The sequence below is a fragment of the Macaca thibetana genome, chromosome 15 (assembly GCF_024542745.1).
Source record: "Macaca thibetana thibetana isolate TM-01 chromosome 15, ASM2454274v1, whole genome shotgun sequence".
Classification (NCBI taxonomy): domain Eukaryota; kingdom Metazoa; phylum Chordata; class Mammalia; order Primates; family Cercopithecidae; genus Macaca; species Macaca thibetana.
In genome coordinates this window covers 77,814,427-77,830,431 of record NC_065592.1, presented here as the reverse complement: position 1 = coordinate 77,830,431, position 16,005 = coordinate 77,814,427, and the positions used below count along the sequence as shown (strand labels likewise).

The 16,005-nt window shown below is 43.5% G+C and overlaps 2 protein-coding genes across 3 annotated transcripts in view; both read right to left on the bottom strand.

Annotated features, from left to right (window-relative positions):
* The window catches only part of LOC126937308 (histone-arginine methyltransferase CARM1-like), a 203,088-nt gene that overhangs the window by 110,939 nt on the left and 76,144 nt on the right, over positions 1–16,005 (bottom strand).
* On the bottom strand, positions 31–1,369 carry LOC126937999 (uncharacterized). Of its 2 annotated transcripts, none has more exons than XM_050762017.1 (2): positions 951–1,369; positions 31–662 (listed from the first exon to the last, which is right to left on the bottom strand). In XM_050762017.1, the coding sequence occupies exons 1-2, from the start codon at positions 1,365–1,367 to the stop codon at positions 315–317; spliced, it is 765 nt and encodes a 254-aa protein (XP_050617974.1). In that variant the 5' UTR covers positions 1,368–1,369; the 3' UTR covers positions 31–314. The 2 variants fall into 2 exon arrangements, with proteins under 2 accessions (XP_050617974.1, XP_050617975.1); XM_050762018.1 differs by having other exon boundaries at positions 990–1,369.

Genomic DNA, 16,005 nt, shown 5'->3' with positions numbered 1-16,005 from the left:
GGCATCTATTTCTCCACAAGTTTTCCTCATTTCTCCTGTCCTGAATCCGGGACAGGCATAGAACCCGTTCCGGCTTACGGACACCCTTCTAGCCTGTTTTCTCCATTCTCCCCCTTCCATGTCATCTATCTTTGCTATTTTGTCTAGGTTGAAATAGAGGTCAGGGAACCAAGTCCCTATAGGAGCAATTTTTGAGGTTTTATCTAAGACTTCATGAGTACTAAAATCAATCACCTGCCAGGTCAGGTTATATGGCCGGTGGGGGTTATTACTGCCAGCGACGCAGGGAAGGAGGGCTAGTAACAAGCAAGGGGCTAGATACGAGAGAGTCTTATCTTGAGCGGGTCCTCGGAGCGTCGGAGTCTCCATGTCTCAGGTGGTGTTGGTCCGGGCGTCCCTGGAGCAGCCTTGGCGTGGGATGCGTGGATCCAAGTGGAGATTCCGTCCACCTTTATGGCTGTGGGTGTGGTCAGGAGAACAATGTAGGGTCCTTTCCACCGAGGCTCTAGTCCTTGAGTGCGATGCCGTCTAACGTAGACAGAGTCTCCCACCTGGAAGGGGTGACTGGTCTGTGGATGTCCTGGTTGGTACAGTTCTGCCAAGGGGGCCCAGATTTGGGCCTGTACTGCTTGGAGTCCTTTTAGCCGGGCCTGTAGGTCAGTCTTAGGATCGGAGGGGGAGAAGGAATTAAGCAAGGTTGACAAAGGGGGAGGTCCTCCGTAGAGGATTTCATATGGAGTGAGCCCAAAACGGTTAGGTGTATTCCGGGCCCTTAACAGAGCTAAGGATAGGAGGCGTCTCCAATCTTTTAAACCAGTCTCTAAGGTCAATTTAGTAAGGGTCTCTTTTATTGTTCTATTCATTCTTTCTACCTGTCCTGAGCTCTGGGGTCTATAGGCACAATGTAATTTCCAATTAATCCCCAATATCCTGGCGAGCCCCTGACTTACCTGAGAAACGAAGGCCGGCCCGTTATCTGACCCAATTACCTTGGGAAGTCCGAATCTAGGAAAGATTTCTTCCAAAATTTTCTTGGCTACTATGTGTGCCGTTTCTTGCCGGGTGGGGTAGGCTTCTACCCATCCTGAAAAGGTATCTACAAACACCAGTAAGTACTTATATCCAGCATAGTGAGGTTTTACTTCAGTGAAGTCTATTTCCCAATAGACTCCTGGGCGGTTACCACGAGTTCGTTTTCCTTCTGGCACTCGGGTAGCCCCAGCGTTTACCTGCTGACAGACCTTACAGGCAGATGTCACTTGTTCTACGAGGGTACTTGCCTTTGGGATTAGAAAGTCAGTTTTTTCAATCAGTAATTTTAGCTTTCGATTACTCAAGTGTGTCCAGGCATGCATCTGCTGGATCATTGCCAGGGACTCCTTTTGGGGAAGGACTATTTTCCCTCCTTTTTCCCAGTTTTTAGTGTCTTTGTTTTCTATAGCCCCTATGGCCTTTGCTTCTTCCTGGTCTTCTGGGGTATAAGTATGTTCAATAGTTATGTGGCTGGTTTCGTCAGGTTCTGTGGCTAGGGTCAGTACTTCCGCCATGGCGGCTTGCCTGGCTACTTGGTCAGCCTGTCTGTTTCCTACTGCGACTGGATCCTGTCCTTTCTGATGCCCGGGGCAGTGAATTATAGCCACTTCTTGAGGAAGAAAAAGGGCTTTCAATAAGGCAATTATTTCAGCTTTGTTCTTGATTTCCTTTCCTTCTGAGGTTAGGAGACCTCTTCTTTCATAGATACTTCCATGAGTATGAGCCGTTGCAAAGGCATACCGGCTATCAGTATAAATGTTAGCTTTCTTTCCCTTTGACAGCTCTAGGGCCTTGGTTAGTGCTATTAACTCAGCCTTCTGTGCAGACGTGCCAGGAGGTAGTGATTGTGCCCAAATGATGTTGTGGCCATCTACTACCGCCGCTCCCGCCCTCCGGGTACCTGAGTCAAGGTAACTGCTGCCGTCTGTGTACCAGGTGTGAGCCGCGTCTGGGAGTTCTTGGTCTTTAAGGTCTTCCCGTGTTCCATGGGTCTCAGCCAGTACTTGCCGACAATCGTGTGGGCTTGGTTGGTCTTCCGGTACCGGCAGCAGCGTAGCAGGGTTTAGGGTGACCGGAGGGCCAAACTGGACGCGGTCCGTGTCTAGTAGGAGGGCCTGGTAGTGGGTTAGGCGTGCGTTGGTTATCCACCGGTCCGGGGGCTGCCGCACTATGGCCTCTAGAGCATGTGGGGTAATAATAGTCAGTCGCTGCCCAAGGGTTAACTTAGCAGAGTCCTTGACCAGCATAGCGGTGGCTGCCATGATACGGAGACATGGGGGCCAGCCGGCCGCCACAGGGTCTAGCTTCTTAGACAGGTATGCTACCGGTCTTTTCCAAGGCCCTAATTTTTGGGTCAAGACCCCTTTGGCAATTCCTTGCCTTTCGTCTAGGAAGAGGGTAAAGGGCTTTGAGGTGTCCGGTAACCCAAGGGCCGGGGCAGACAAGAGTGCTTGTTTTAGTGCCTCAAAAGCCAATTGATGCTCTGTCTGCCAGGTGAAAGGGGTGCTCTCCTTGGTGAGTGCATAAAGGGGGGCGGCCAGTTCAGCAAAACCGGGTATCCACAAGCGACAGAACCCAGCAGTTCCCAAGAATTCACGTACCTCCCTGGGATTTCGTGGTGGTGGAAGGCGAGCCACTGTCTCTATGCGCCCAGGGGTGAGCCACCTTTTCCCTTCACTCAGGATATACCCCAGATATGTTACCTTGGTCTGACAGAGCTGTGCTTTCTTGGCGGATGCCCGGTATCCTTTTTCACCCAGTGCCTGGAGTAGATGCCTGGTACCTTGTATACAGATTTCCTTTGTAGGAGCAGCCAAGAGGAGGTCATCCACATACTGGAGTAGAGTCACGTCTGGATTTTGGGTCCGGAAGTCGGTCAGGTCTCGATGAAGAGCCTCATCGAAGAGAGTGGGAGAGTTCTTGAAACCTTGGGGAAGCCGGGTCCAGGTCAACTGGCCCGAAATTCCTTTCTCAGGATCCTTCCACTCAAAGGCAAAGAGTTCTTGGCTTTGAGGGGCCAGAGGTAAACAGAAGAAAGCATCTTTTAAATCTAATACTGTATACCAGTCATAGCCTGGTTTTAAGGTGCTGAGTAAGTTGTAAGGATTGGGGACCGTGGGATGGATGTCCATTGTTCTTTTGTTGATTTCTCTCAAGTCTTGGACAGGCCTGTAATCCTGAGTACCAGGCTTTTTTACTGGCAGAAGAGGAGTGTTCCAGGGTGAGTGACAAGGTCGCAACACTCCAAGTTCTAGAAATTTGTTAATGTGCTGCCGAATTCCTATATGAGCCTCTCGGCTCATGGGATATTGCTTGATAGACACGGGCACCGCCGTGGGCTTTAGATCAATTATGATTGGGGCTTGATACTTAGCTAGCCCGAGTCCTCCCGTTTCCGCCCAAGCTTGGGGAAAATCTTGCAACCAAATATCAGGGAGGCTAGTGATAACCGGAGCGTCGAAAAGCCGATGCTCATCTTGCAGAGACACAGTTAAGATTTGGATGGGCTGACCATCCCGATTTAATACCTGGGCCCCTGTCTCGGAGAAATGGATTTGGGCTCCGAGCTTGGTCAGAAGATCTCGCCCTAGGAGGGGGTAGGGGCATTCAGGTACCACCAAGAAGGAATGTGTCACCATTCCTTGTCCAAGATTAACTGTCCGGTGGTTAGTCCACTTGTGCAATTTTCCCCCTGTTGCCCCTTGGACCCAGGATGTGCGGGAAGACAGGGGCCCGTCTGCCTTTGTCAAAACTGAATGTTGGGCGCCTGTGTCCACCAAGAAGGTGGTGGGTTGCCCCCCTACAGAGAGAGTTAGCCGGGGCTCGGGGGGGGGCTCCAGAGCCTTGACACCCCTATTCGCTATCTTCACCTAGGGTGAGGACAGCGGCAGGTTTCTTTTGGTCTTTAGGACGCTTGGGGCAATCTTTAATCCAATGTCCCCGTTCTTTGCAGTAGGCACACTGGTCTTTTTCCACTTTTGGCCGCCTTCGCTTTTCTCCCTCTCTCCCTGGTCCTTTCTCTTTCACAACTGCCGCCAGGATTTTTGTTAAATGCTTATTTTCTCACTCGGTCCCTACGATCCTCTCGCTCCATCTGTTCCTTTGCTAACCTGGCTTCCCTTTCCTCAGGGGTTTCTCTCTTATTATATACTTTTTCTGCCTCCCTAACCAATTCCTGTAATCCATAGGTTTGGATTCCATCTAGCCTTTGGAGTTTTCCTTTTATATCTAATGCAGCTTGGTCTATGAATGCCATAGCTACGGTAGCCTTATGTTCTAGGGCCTCTGGATCGAATGGGGTATACATTCGGAATCCTTCCAGAAGCCTTTCCATGAAGGCTGCCGGGCTTTCATCCCTTTCCTGAGTTATGGTCCTTACCTTGGCCAAATTTGTGGGGCGCTTTCCTGCCCCTTTGAGACCCGCCAACAGAGCCTGGCGATAGATTCGGAGACTCTCCCTACCTGGTGCCGTTTCATAGTCCCAGTCTGGGCGGGTGAGGGGAAATCCCTCATCTATTTCATTGGGGAGTTGGGTTGGGAGGCCTCCTGGTCCTGGCACATTTTTCCGGGCCTCCAGGAGGACTCGCTGCCTTTCTTCAGTGGTTAGGAGGACCTGCAAAAGTTGCTGGCAATCATCCCAAGTGGGCTGGTGAGTGAGGAGAATGGATTCTATTAACGAGGTTAGGGCCTGGGGGTCTTGGGAAAAGGAAGGGTTATGGGTTTTCCAGTTATAGAGGTCAGAGGCAGAGAAGGGCCAGTACTGGACCGTGCGATTGACAGTACGGAGGGGAAAAAGGGAGGATTGCCAAGTAGAAGGGCCCTCTGGGTCCTCAGTCCGCCGCAAGCGGAGACGAGGAGGTGTCGGCGGCGGCGTCCGAGGGGTGAGTTTGGGCGGGGCTGGAGAAGGAGACGGGGTGGAGGGAGGGGCCGAGGGAGAAGTTGGAGAAAGGGTAGGGGCCGAGGTGGTAGAGGAAAGAGCTGGGGACAAGACAGGGGGCAAGGGTGAAGCGTAAGGTGGAGGTCCCAGAAGGGGGTTCTGAGGTGGAGGAGGCAGGGGGTCAAGAAGGAGGAGATCCCTCTGGGGTTCATCTGGGAGGACTGGCTTAGGCGGGTCTGGATTCCGATTCTTTGGGGCTTCTAAGGCAAGGAGGGTAGATTGGGATGGGGAAGGGGGATGGAGGAAGGGTTTCACCCAAGAGGGAGGATTTCGGACCAGATCCTCCCAAATAATTATGTAGGCCACCTGGTCCGGGTGTCCGAGTGGCCCAGGATCCATCACTTTTGCTTTAACCTGCAAGATAATTGAGAGGTTAAATGTTCCGTCCCGGGGCCACTCCCCATGGAGGGTTGGCCATTCGGACGAGCAGAATGTTTTCCATCGTCCCTTACGGACTTCTACAGAGAGGTGGTGGGCTCGAGCCCGGACGTCAGGGAAGTGAGTCAGGGTTAGAGACAAAGGAGTCGTCAACGTCTGTCCCATTTCGTCCACATATAACAAGGACAAAACAAAAGAAACAAAAACAAAGACCAGACAAGTAAGGAGAAGCCGCGCGGCCAGAGAGTGGCGCCACAAGATCACAAAATATTCAGACGGCAGGGGCGGCCTGCCTACAGATTTGAAGAGGCTAACTGAGTCGTTAGCCTTCTCCCAGACTACCGCCAGGGCGTCCCCCAGGGTGCAAGTGGGAAGGTGCGGGACACGTCTGTCCCCCTTCCCCACTTAATTCAGAAGGAGTACTCCCCAGAGTTCAGAGTTAGCCGGCAAGACAGACAGAACAAAACAAAAGTACCTGGTAGGTCCGTTCAGTCAGCAGTCCGTGGCCCGGGCCAGATGGGTCTCCGCCGGATGGGTCGGGGGTCCTTGGACAACCCCACTTCCCGGCCAACGCACCAAATGTTGGAACCGAACTGTCGATTCCCTCCTGGGCAGGGGTCGCCGCGAAGGACCACCGACACAAGATTCACAGCAGAGAGTTATTTATTGCTAGCGCGCTAGGGTCCCAAGCTCTAAGTTGGCCCTGGGACCCCGAGTGCTTGTAACAGGTTGTTTATATAGGCAAACACACAAGTTCAAACACAGCTTAAGGCGCGAAATTCAAACAAAGCTTTAGGCGCGTGGTAATTGGGTCTAGCTATGGCCTGAGCAAGGTGTCTTGTTCTAATTGGTTAGAGCAGGACCTTATGAGGTTTTTTTCTTGGAGTTGCTGATTCCGGGAACTTTGAGGCAGGGTGGGACCCCCGGAATTGGCAGGGTGGGACCCCATCCAGGCAGGGTGGGACCCTATCCAGGCAGGGTGGGACCCTATCCAGAGCCACCTGGTGTTAATTTTTTCTATGTGAGGCCTAGTTTCTAAGTTTTATGAGGCCTAGTTTCACCTCCACCTCCTAGTTTCAAGCGATTCTCCTGCCTCAGCCACCTGAGTAGCTGGGATTACAAGCGCCTGCCACCATGCCCAGCTAATTTTTGTGTTTTTAGTAGAGATGGGTTTCACCATATTGGCCAGGCTGGTCTTGAACTCCTGACCTCAGGTGATACACCCATCTCGGTCTCCCAAAGTGCTGGGATTATAGGCGTGAGCCACCATGCCTAGCCAAAGTCACACTTATTAATACTGTCACAATGGCAATTAAATTTTAATATAAGTTTTGCAGGTGACACTTAAACCACAGCGGAAGTTTAAGCCTCATTTTATCGCTAGTCTCTAGAACACAGTGCTAATGTAGTAGCCACCCTAACAAATAAGTCTGAAATGTAAATTCAATACATTTGGGAAAATGACCAATGAACTTGGTGAAACTATTTAATTTGAGAAGCAGCCCTGTGAGGCCCTGGGGCCATCCCATGTGGGGACAGATAGTTCGAAAAAAGATCTTGTTGGAAAATAAACATGCAAACACGTGTAACCACTGCCTCTCCTGCACAAGGGAATGCCATCTCCTCGAAAGGACCTCGAGAAGGATAATGGGAGGAGTTCTTGGTGGAAATGTAGATCAGGATTAGATTTACAGTATACCCTGAACAATCACTATTTCACCAATTTGTAAGGGATCATACCAAGTAATTAACCTCACCTCACTAATGTTTCCATGTGGATTTTTAAAAATGAAAACAGAAGGATTCTTTGATTAAAAATGTCTCTTCATTATACAATTTCTGTCAACTCTATCTTTTGCAATTATACCCCTATAAAGGAAAGGATGCAAATGATAGTTTAAAAATAACTACAAAACCAACAAATGAAAAGTATAAAAAATTTAGAAAAATGCAACAAATCAAAAAGAATAAAATAAAAATAACAATTCCATTATAGAAGTGACTAATTATGCTTAACATTTCGGGTATGTTTGTCTGTGTGTAAAAATTCCTCTTACTTATAAAATTACATTGTATTATTTTATAACCAGTAATTTTTATTTAACATGCTATGAATAATGTCCTAGGCCATTAAGTAGTCTTCTCTACCTTATTGCTAATGGATATATGATTTCAGCTTAATAATGTGCCATAATTTGACCAATTCCCTGTGGCTAAATTTCCAAGCCTCACTCCAAGTCTACTGTATCAGAATGATAAAACCCAGAATCTGTATCCCTGGTGATTCTGGTAACAAGAAAGTTTCAGCCAATAAAGTATGGCAACATTCACATAGTAAGAATATCCTATTACAGTAAAAGCAATGCCATTTCTTCACAGCATCTTCCTACACATAAAAATCAATGTATTGGTTGACATTTCTGTTCTCCTATGATTTTTTTTTGACCTGTTCTTTTTCTTTCTTCCGTTCTCTCTCTCTTTTTTTTTTTTTTTTTTTGGAGATAGGGTTCACTCTGTCCCCTAGACTGGAGTTCAGTGGCACGATCTCACCTCACCACAACCTCCGCCTCCTAGGTTCAAGCAATTCTCCTGCTTCAGCCTCTCAGGTAGCTGGGATTATTGGTGTGAGCCACTACCGCCTGGCTAATTTTTGTATTTTTAATAGAGACAGGGTTTCACCATGTTGGCCAGGCTGGTCTTGAACTCCTGACCTCAAATGATTCACCCTTCTCAGCCTCCCAAAGTGCTAGGATTACAAGTGTGAGCCACCACACCCGGCCTTAACAATTTTCTTTTGCAATTAAAAAAAATTTTCTCTTACTTAACCATATAAAATTTAGAAATGCAGAAAAGCCAAAAAGGAAAAATAATTCCCAGAGATAATCACTGATAACATTTTGGGACTTTCCCAGGAATTTTTATTTACATTTTTACATCTATCTCCATATTATATACAACAATACTATTGTACTCTATTGGTTTATGACCTGCTTTTTCACTACTAGCAATATACTGTTAGCTTTCTTCTGTGTCAACACTTTTCATAGAGACTCACTCAACTACACATAAAGCTACAAAGCTCCTTAATTGTCATGTCATTTTGCTCATTTCTCCAGTTTGTTCTCAGAGGCAGCATCAGAGACTAAGTAGATCTTAATTTTTCTTAATTTCAACAATGTTTTTTGACTATATTCCCTTAAATTCTGGACTCAACTATTTGCTTATAAAATTTGATTGGGAGTCAAAAATATCAAGTCTGTTAAGCTACAATTTCCTATATTTGCGTTTTTCTCTTTTAAAAAGATATTGGACAATATTTACCCAGCTCTAGTTTCCTGGCACCTCTCCAATTCTCTCTGAGTTCTCAGAGATTGCCAGCAGTGGTTTTTGTCACCCATCTGTGAGTTCTTTGAGTCTCTGTTGTTTGGACTTTCAAAGCCTATGGTAAATTAATTTGTTCAACAAATAATCTTTTGAATATTCTCAACAGTTGCAAGTCTCTATCCTTTGGGGGAAATTTGAGCCCTTAATACAACCCAAAATAATGGATGCCCAATTAAGTTAATAGGATATATGGCAAGTTGAAAAATATCATTTTTGGTTAAAAAACAAGATTTTGACTATAAAGTTACACAGCTGGTCTTCTTGTATAGCTCGCCAATTATCTCCAAAAAGAGAATGTAAAAGAGAAGCTTCAATAAAGTTTGGTGTTACACCAGCATCCATGCAATACATAAATAGCCTACAAAATAAGTACTAAGCTGGATGTGTCAGTTCTACTGTTTGATATTTTAAAAATCCAATTTTATTATATTATTAACAGTGTTAGTCTGCTTAGGCTGCCATAATAAAATTCCACAGACTAGGTGGCTTAAACAACAGAAATTTATTTTCTCAACGTTTTGGAGACTGGGAAGTCCAAGGTCAAGGTGCCAGACGGTTAGGTTCCTGGCAAGGGTTCCCTTCCTTGCTTGTAGTTTTCTGCCTTTTCCACTGCATCCTTACATGGCAGGGACAGCAAGCTATTGACTCTCTGATGTCTCTTTTTATAAGGGCATGCATTCTGCAGAACCAAGGCTCCACCCCATGACCTCATTCAAACTTAAATTGCTTCGTTACTCCAAATACAGCCATACTGGGGTTAGGATTTCAACCTGTGAATCTGGACGGGACACAATTCAGTCCATCGCAGACACTATAGTCACAGCTATTTATAATCCTAATACAGGGGCCACATTTAACAAAGCAAAAATCACAGCCTCTTGTTTGACAAGTTTAAGAGGTATTTATGGGATTGATGGGATTTAGAAAATCAGGAATATTCTGGCAAGTCCAGGAATCATCATCAATTAATTCCTTCCTGTGGGGAATTCTGTCAAAAGAATGTTTTTGTTGTTGTTTGTTTGTTTGTTTTCACAATTTACCCTCACTTTTATTTTAATGGTTAAATAAATGTGTATAAATTTTAAGAAGCGTCTATGTTTCCACATGGTGTATAAAGAGTCAAAATAAATAAATAAATAAATAAAAACCTGTGTAAAAAGGAAAAGAAACTTAATTGTTGATTTCTCCCCCCTCCTCAGCTACTTTGGAGAACCCAAAACGAAGGGAGCAGTAATAGCCTATCCTCCTCCTCCTCATCCTCAGTTCTCCAAACTGAGGGACAGATTTTGGGGTAAGAGAAGTGAAGGGCTCTTTAAATCCAGCAGGTAATTTTGCTTTTGGAGAAGATTTTGGGAAGGAGTGCTCTTTTTTTTTTTTTTTTTTTTTTTTTTTTGTGGAGGAGTCTTTTGATCTGCAGGTTCGATTTGTTTGAAGGACGCTGTTAATTCTGTAGAGCCAGAATGGTTACGAGGAGAGGGAAGAAAGGCCAGCTGGTTTAGAATATGAGAAAGTCAAAATGGATGTCCACATTAGATCAGTGGCTCCTTCAGCGGCTCGGGGTAGAGAGGTGAGAGGACATGGATTAGAATTGCTGCTCTGGAATAAAGAGGTCCCTATGGGGATATTGTCTAGAAGCCTGAGGGCAGTGGGCTGAGTATGTAAGGATGGAGAACTGCCCTCAGTTATTTGTAAAAGCCCAGTTCCTCTGACTAGAGCACACACCATGAGTAAAATGAGAACACCTTTCAAAGGACACATCTACCCACACTGTTTCTAAAAGGAATGACCTGGTGGAACTATGATTATAAACTGTCAGGCTGTAAACCATTGTGTCTTGCAATTTTTTTGGTCACAAATACACAAACGTAATTTTCTCTATCGTGTAGATGTTTTACCAAGGACATAGCTGCTCCATGCTACAGCCATGATTCCAATTATTTTCCTTCCATTCTCAGGCTTGATTTAGGCTTCTTCATGACAAACCATTACTTTTCAATTTTAGTATGTATTTCTACTCATGAATCAATACAGACTACTCAGATGTACCATTTTCTTTTTGTTCTGCTACTCCTAAAAGACCAGATTGAAGGGATCTGTTTTTGTTTGCTTGCTTTTCTTAAATAGCTGCTATTTACAAGTCACACTGCCTGTGGTGCTTTCCATATGAAGAGTTTATTTACCAAGACACTAGCGTCTTTCTGTGCCAGGAAAGGGTAATACCTGTCTGACTACCTCAGCTGTTCTGGCCACATGTCCCAACATTCTACCAGAAAATATACAACTGTCAATATAATAGTCATGGTGTGGATTTTTATAAAATAATGTCAAACTCTAGACATTGCTGCCAAACTGATTCTGGGCTATCTTGAAGAATTTGCAGACAGCTCATTTCAATTTACTCTAGTCCATCAGCTTGAGCTTACCCAATTAAGCTCTCTTTACTGGACACTCAAGGAAGAAAAAGATACCATTTTAATCAGTGTACAAAGAAGAGAACAACACTAACCACTTGCTTCATTTAATTATTCTTCTCCCAGTTTCACTGTCTGAGCATTTCTCCCTTGAGATGGATGTGGTTTAAGGTAGACAGGTAGACTGTCTTAGGGTAGATTCCCCATATTCTTTTTTTTTTTTTTTTTTTTTTTGAGACAAATTCTTGCTCTGTCACCCAGGCTGGAGTGCGGTGGCGCAATCTCAGCTCACTGCAAGCTCCGCCTCCTGGGTTCACGCTGTTCTCCCACCTCAGCCTCCCGAGTAGCTGAGACTACAGGCGCCCACCAACACATTTTGTTTTTGTATTTTTAGTAGAGACAAGGTTTCACCGTGTAAACCAGGATGGTCTCGATCTCCTGACCTGGTCAGTGCTGGGAGAAGTGGGATTACACTCAGAACATCATTCAACAGGATGGATGTGATATCTACAGCTGGAATACTGGTCTTCTCTGTGTCTGTCTCTTATTAGTTCTGTGTATAACATATAGGATAATAATTACTATTTTGTCTAGTTACTTAGTTTTTTCTATCTTGCTCCATAGAATGTAAGCTTAAAAGATTTAGCAAGTACAAAGATTTATTCACCATCAAATCCAAGAGCAAAGTATGATACCTGGCACATAGTAAGTATGCAATAAATATCATTGAATGCATAAGTAAATGAATTAATGAAGGCATTCTTTGTTTTTTTCCTTCCCATTCCTTCTCCTTCTTCTTCCTTTTCTCCTCCTGCTCCTCCTCCTCTCCTTCTTCTACCTCTTCTTCCTCATCTCTTCTTTCCTTCTTCTTCCTACTCCTTCTTTTTCTTCTTTTCCTCCTTCTCTTCCTCCTCCTTTTTTTATTCTTCTTTTTCTTTATTTTTCCTCCTTGTCCTCTTTCTCCTTTTTTAATCCATTTCCACTTCTACCTTTCGACTGGTTCACGTCTTCTAAAGCAATTACCTCAGAATAAGGAGTTTATTTTCTCGTTGACTTATTTCTTCCCTAATCATAGGTGTGTAGACTTAACTATCTGGGCTCCATCTATTTACTTTAAAAGTCTAATCATAAAGTCCTTTGAGTTAATGTCTCAGTGGCAAAACTAAATTATCTGATCAATCATATATTTCAAGTCAAAATCCATTTATTATCTAAACTCCTAAATATGACAATGTACTTTTGCTTCTCTTTTTTTCAGTGGATAGCGACATGTTTGCATAAGACAGTTCCCACACCTTCTTCCATAAACCAAATTTTAGGAATTTTCCTATACAGATATACTGTGTGTGTTATTCCAGAAAAAGGCACAGATATCTCAGGTGGTGAGAGTTGAAGTAGTATAGGAAAATGAATACATTCCAAACATGTATATAGACAGGGGACTCTGCTGCTTAGTGAAATTCAACATAAGGGTGGCCCTTCTTACACCTCATACAATGGTTTGTTTACTTAGCAAAGTAGCAGAAAGCAATATAAAGCAGATTCTCTAAGTGCCCAACATAAATAGCATTATTATAAGACACTGTATGTTCCTATCGCATACATGAAAAAACTATAAAAATGCACAGCTTCATCAAACTTCAAGCTAATTTCTCCCTTTTAGTGCTTTTGTCTCCTCTTTGAAAAGAACTTGTCAGCATTTCTTGAAAGCAGCCGTCAAATCAAACTCTCTTAAAACAAAGTTACTTATAAGTTCTAAGAAACTGAATATATTATTTGGGTTTCCTCTTCACTCAAAGCCTTACAATTAGCAACTAAACCTACAGTACATAAGTTGTGTAACACTAACGTAACACTATTTTTGTCCAACCAAAAGATTGGTGCAAAGCACTGGGTAGGACTATTGGGAGTATTTTGTGTATTTGTCAAATCTTTAACTGTCAAGCATCTTATGGCAAAACAATTGAGATCATGTTTTTTCAAATCAGAGATGATCTTCATGCATATCTTCAAAACCAATGAACACTTACTGAGATGACAAGTAGTGACCTAAACATTAGTAAAATAGTAATGTTAAGCATTTATAAAGGCAAAGACGGTTTGTTCATTTGTTTGAACATTGAGTGAGATCCCTAATCCTTGTAGAATCCTGGTAGACTTACCCTGATGCTCTACCCATCAACAAAGAAAGCCCAAGATATAAGAACTGCGTGGTCTCCAATAAACAGATGGAACAGGAGGTCAACCTTAAATAGAGGAATAACTGACTGAACTGGAACAGAACCAAGATTCTAAGGTATTTCTGTGAAAACTCTTTTATTAACAAGTGGTGGAAAACTCAACTACGTATAACTTGAATAGGAGCTTCATGGCTCACAAAACCCAAAAATACAGGATTAAAGTTCAATTTTCAAGAATACCTATTTTCAAGTTCTCCATTGCTGTTGTTAGGACTTGCTCTCTCACTTGTGTGTGCTCTCACTCTTTTGCTCTCTTTTTTTCTTGTTTTCTTGCTCTGCATTTCTCTGTTTTCGCTTCCCCATTGGGCAGGCTTCCCCCTCATAGAACAAGATGATTACCAGCAACTGTAAAACAACAATGCTACAAGCTCAGCAACCTCTGTCCTTCCAAAACATTCCAACAAAAGCCCAATATTGAGTTTTGTTGAACCATGTTAAATTAAAGACCCATCTCTGAATCCATTTCTGTGGCCAGGGGATCAATGCCAATGGACTAGCCTTGAGTCAGCCTTATCTAACCCAAAAGGAAGACTGGGCTTCCATTATCAGAAGAAAGGAGAGTATATGAAAGATAAGCAAAATCACAGCTAACTACTACTGAAAAAGAGGTAGAAACATTATAGAATAAGCTAGAAGAAACAGGACTGAGAAAATATCCATGCTTTGGGGGCAAATGGGAGGAAGGTGAGTCATGGAAAACACCCACTCTGCTCATCAACTTCTGAAATCTTGGAACTTGCATTAGCTTAAGCCCAGATTTTGCTTCCAGCAGCAGGTGGTTGTTGTGACAGGCTACTACAAGTCAATTGGTGGAAAATTTCTGGTTCTAGAACATGTTGAGTCTCTGACACTGCCGCAGTTGCCAACACTGTTTCTCTGTCCACACTCATTAAGAACAGCTGGCACTGCTCCAAGCTTCAGATGCTCTGTTTACACCACTGGACCCCATAGCCAACAAGTAGATTAAGAATGAGCTGTTGACCAGAGGGTAACTCAGCCTGAATCAAAAGACTAAGGCACTGTAATCAAAGAGGGACAGATTCTGAAGCTCTCACGTTGTCGGTGGTAGTCAGGTAATCCTATGTCTTGGTTCACCTGGAACATCTCAGTTTGTACCTGCTGTCCTGGAGAAATGATCGATCCCACTGCCTTTCACCCTCAAAAGATTCCTGATTTGGATGATAAATGATTGAATCATCCTGCCTATAAGTTCACGCAATTTTGGGGGAGGTAGCCACTCACAACTGAGAGAGATGGGGAGACAGAAAGATGATTATGAGGAGACAAAGCAACACCTAAAAGCTGGAGACGATGTATCTGCTTCCCCACCATGGTACCAGGACACTGTCTGGGCCTGAAATGCCTTAAATTCCAGGAGACATTTCACTTCGATAACTTTTTATTTTTGACTTGAGCTACTTCGTATAGGTAGCTTTGATTAAAACAGAAATTCCTCCAATTTAAAATAATGTATTTTTTTCCTGGGTCATTGCCAGACACTAGAGTTTGCTGAGAGTGTATTACTTTTGTTTTTACCAAAAATTTTATATGTTTTAATGTCTTACTCATTTCAAGTGCTTTTAAAATCTGCACCATGCTTTCCTGAACCCTAGCGGTGAATCAGTCTATTTGCAATTAGGCCTATTTCTACCACTGTACTTTACCCAGTCCAGTGAAGACCACCCCATATTAAGATTACTTGGGATGAAGATGGAATTTCAAACAATCTCCTAGTCATTTGAAGGTCACCAGACTTGTAGAAAGACAAATGGTACCTTCATTCACTAAGTAAGGCCAGAATGCACCTTCTGGAGCATTTAACATGTATTCACAGAGGGACTAATTTATTTATGTTGCAGCATGAGCTATTATTCAATTAGTTCTCATAGCTTCCTGAGGCCTCTGCATGCCTCCCAGCAAGAAAAGCAGCACAGGTAAACACCGAACAGGTGGCATAAAGGTACATTTCCAATTTGATTAGATTTACATTGTTTAAAAAATGACACTTGACAAGTGAAATAAACATTTTCATGATTGCTTATGCCACAATCCCTCCATTCCCCTGACAAATAACTGTGGAGAAGCATTAGTGGAATCCTATATAGTATTTAAAAAATTGAAATAGCAGTCTGTATCTTCACTACATAATGCTTGGGGCACTTTATTTTGCCAAGAGAAAACTTTGCATAACAGGTAGACTTCAAAATCTCTCTGGGCTTTCCCTTTATATATTATCCATAAATAAATGAGACAAAAACACCTACAGACTCAGTTGAGAAATGCTATAGCTGTAACAAGACAGAGGAAAGAAAGTATTTTGTACCTGGAAGAGTTGAGATTTCAAATCAAATAAAAAGACCTGTTTGGATGACAAGTAACTGCTTTGCTAGTTTTGCGATGCGATTTTTAAGATCTAGCTCTCTTCCCATTCAAACATGCATGTAACAGTAATTCTACATGGTTGCACTACCTAATCCTATTCAATAAATTCATCTTGTATTCATTTTTTTTAGAGAGCAAAATTTACCCACTGTAGTTCTCAGTGAAGTGAATCTATGATAATTGGCTAAAAGTGTGATGTGCATCTGTCCTCTTAGCTCAATCTCTTTGCTTTTATCTTGTT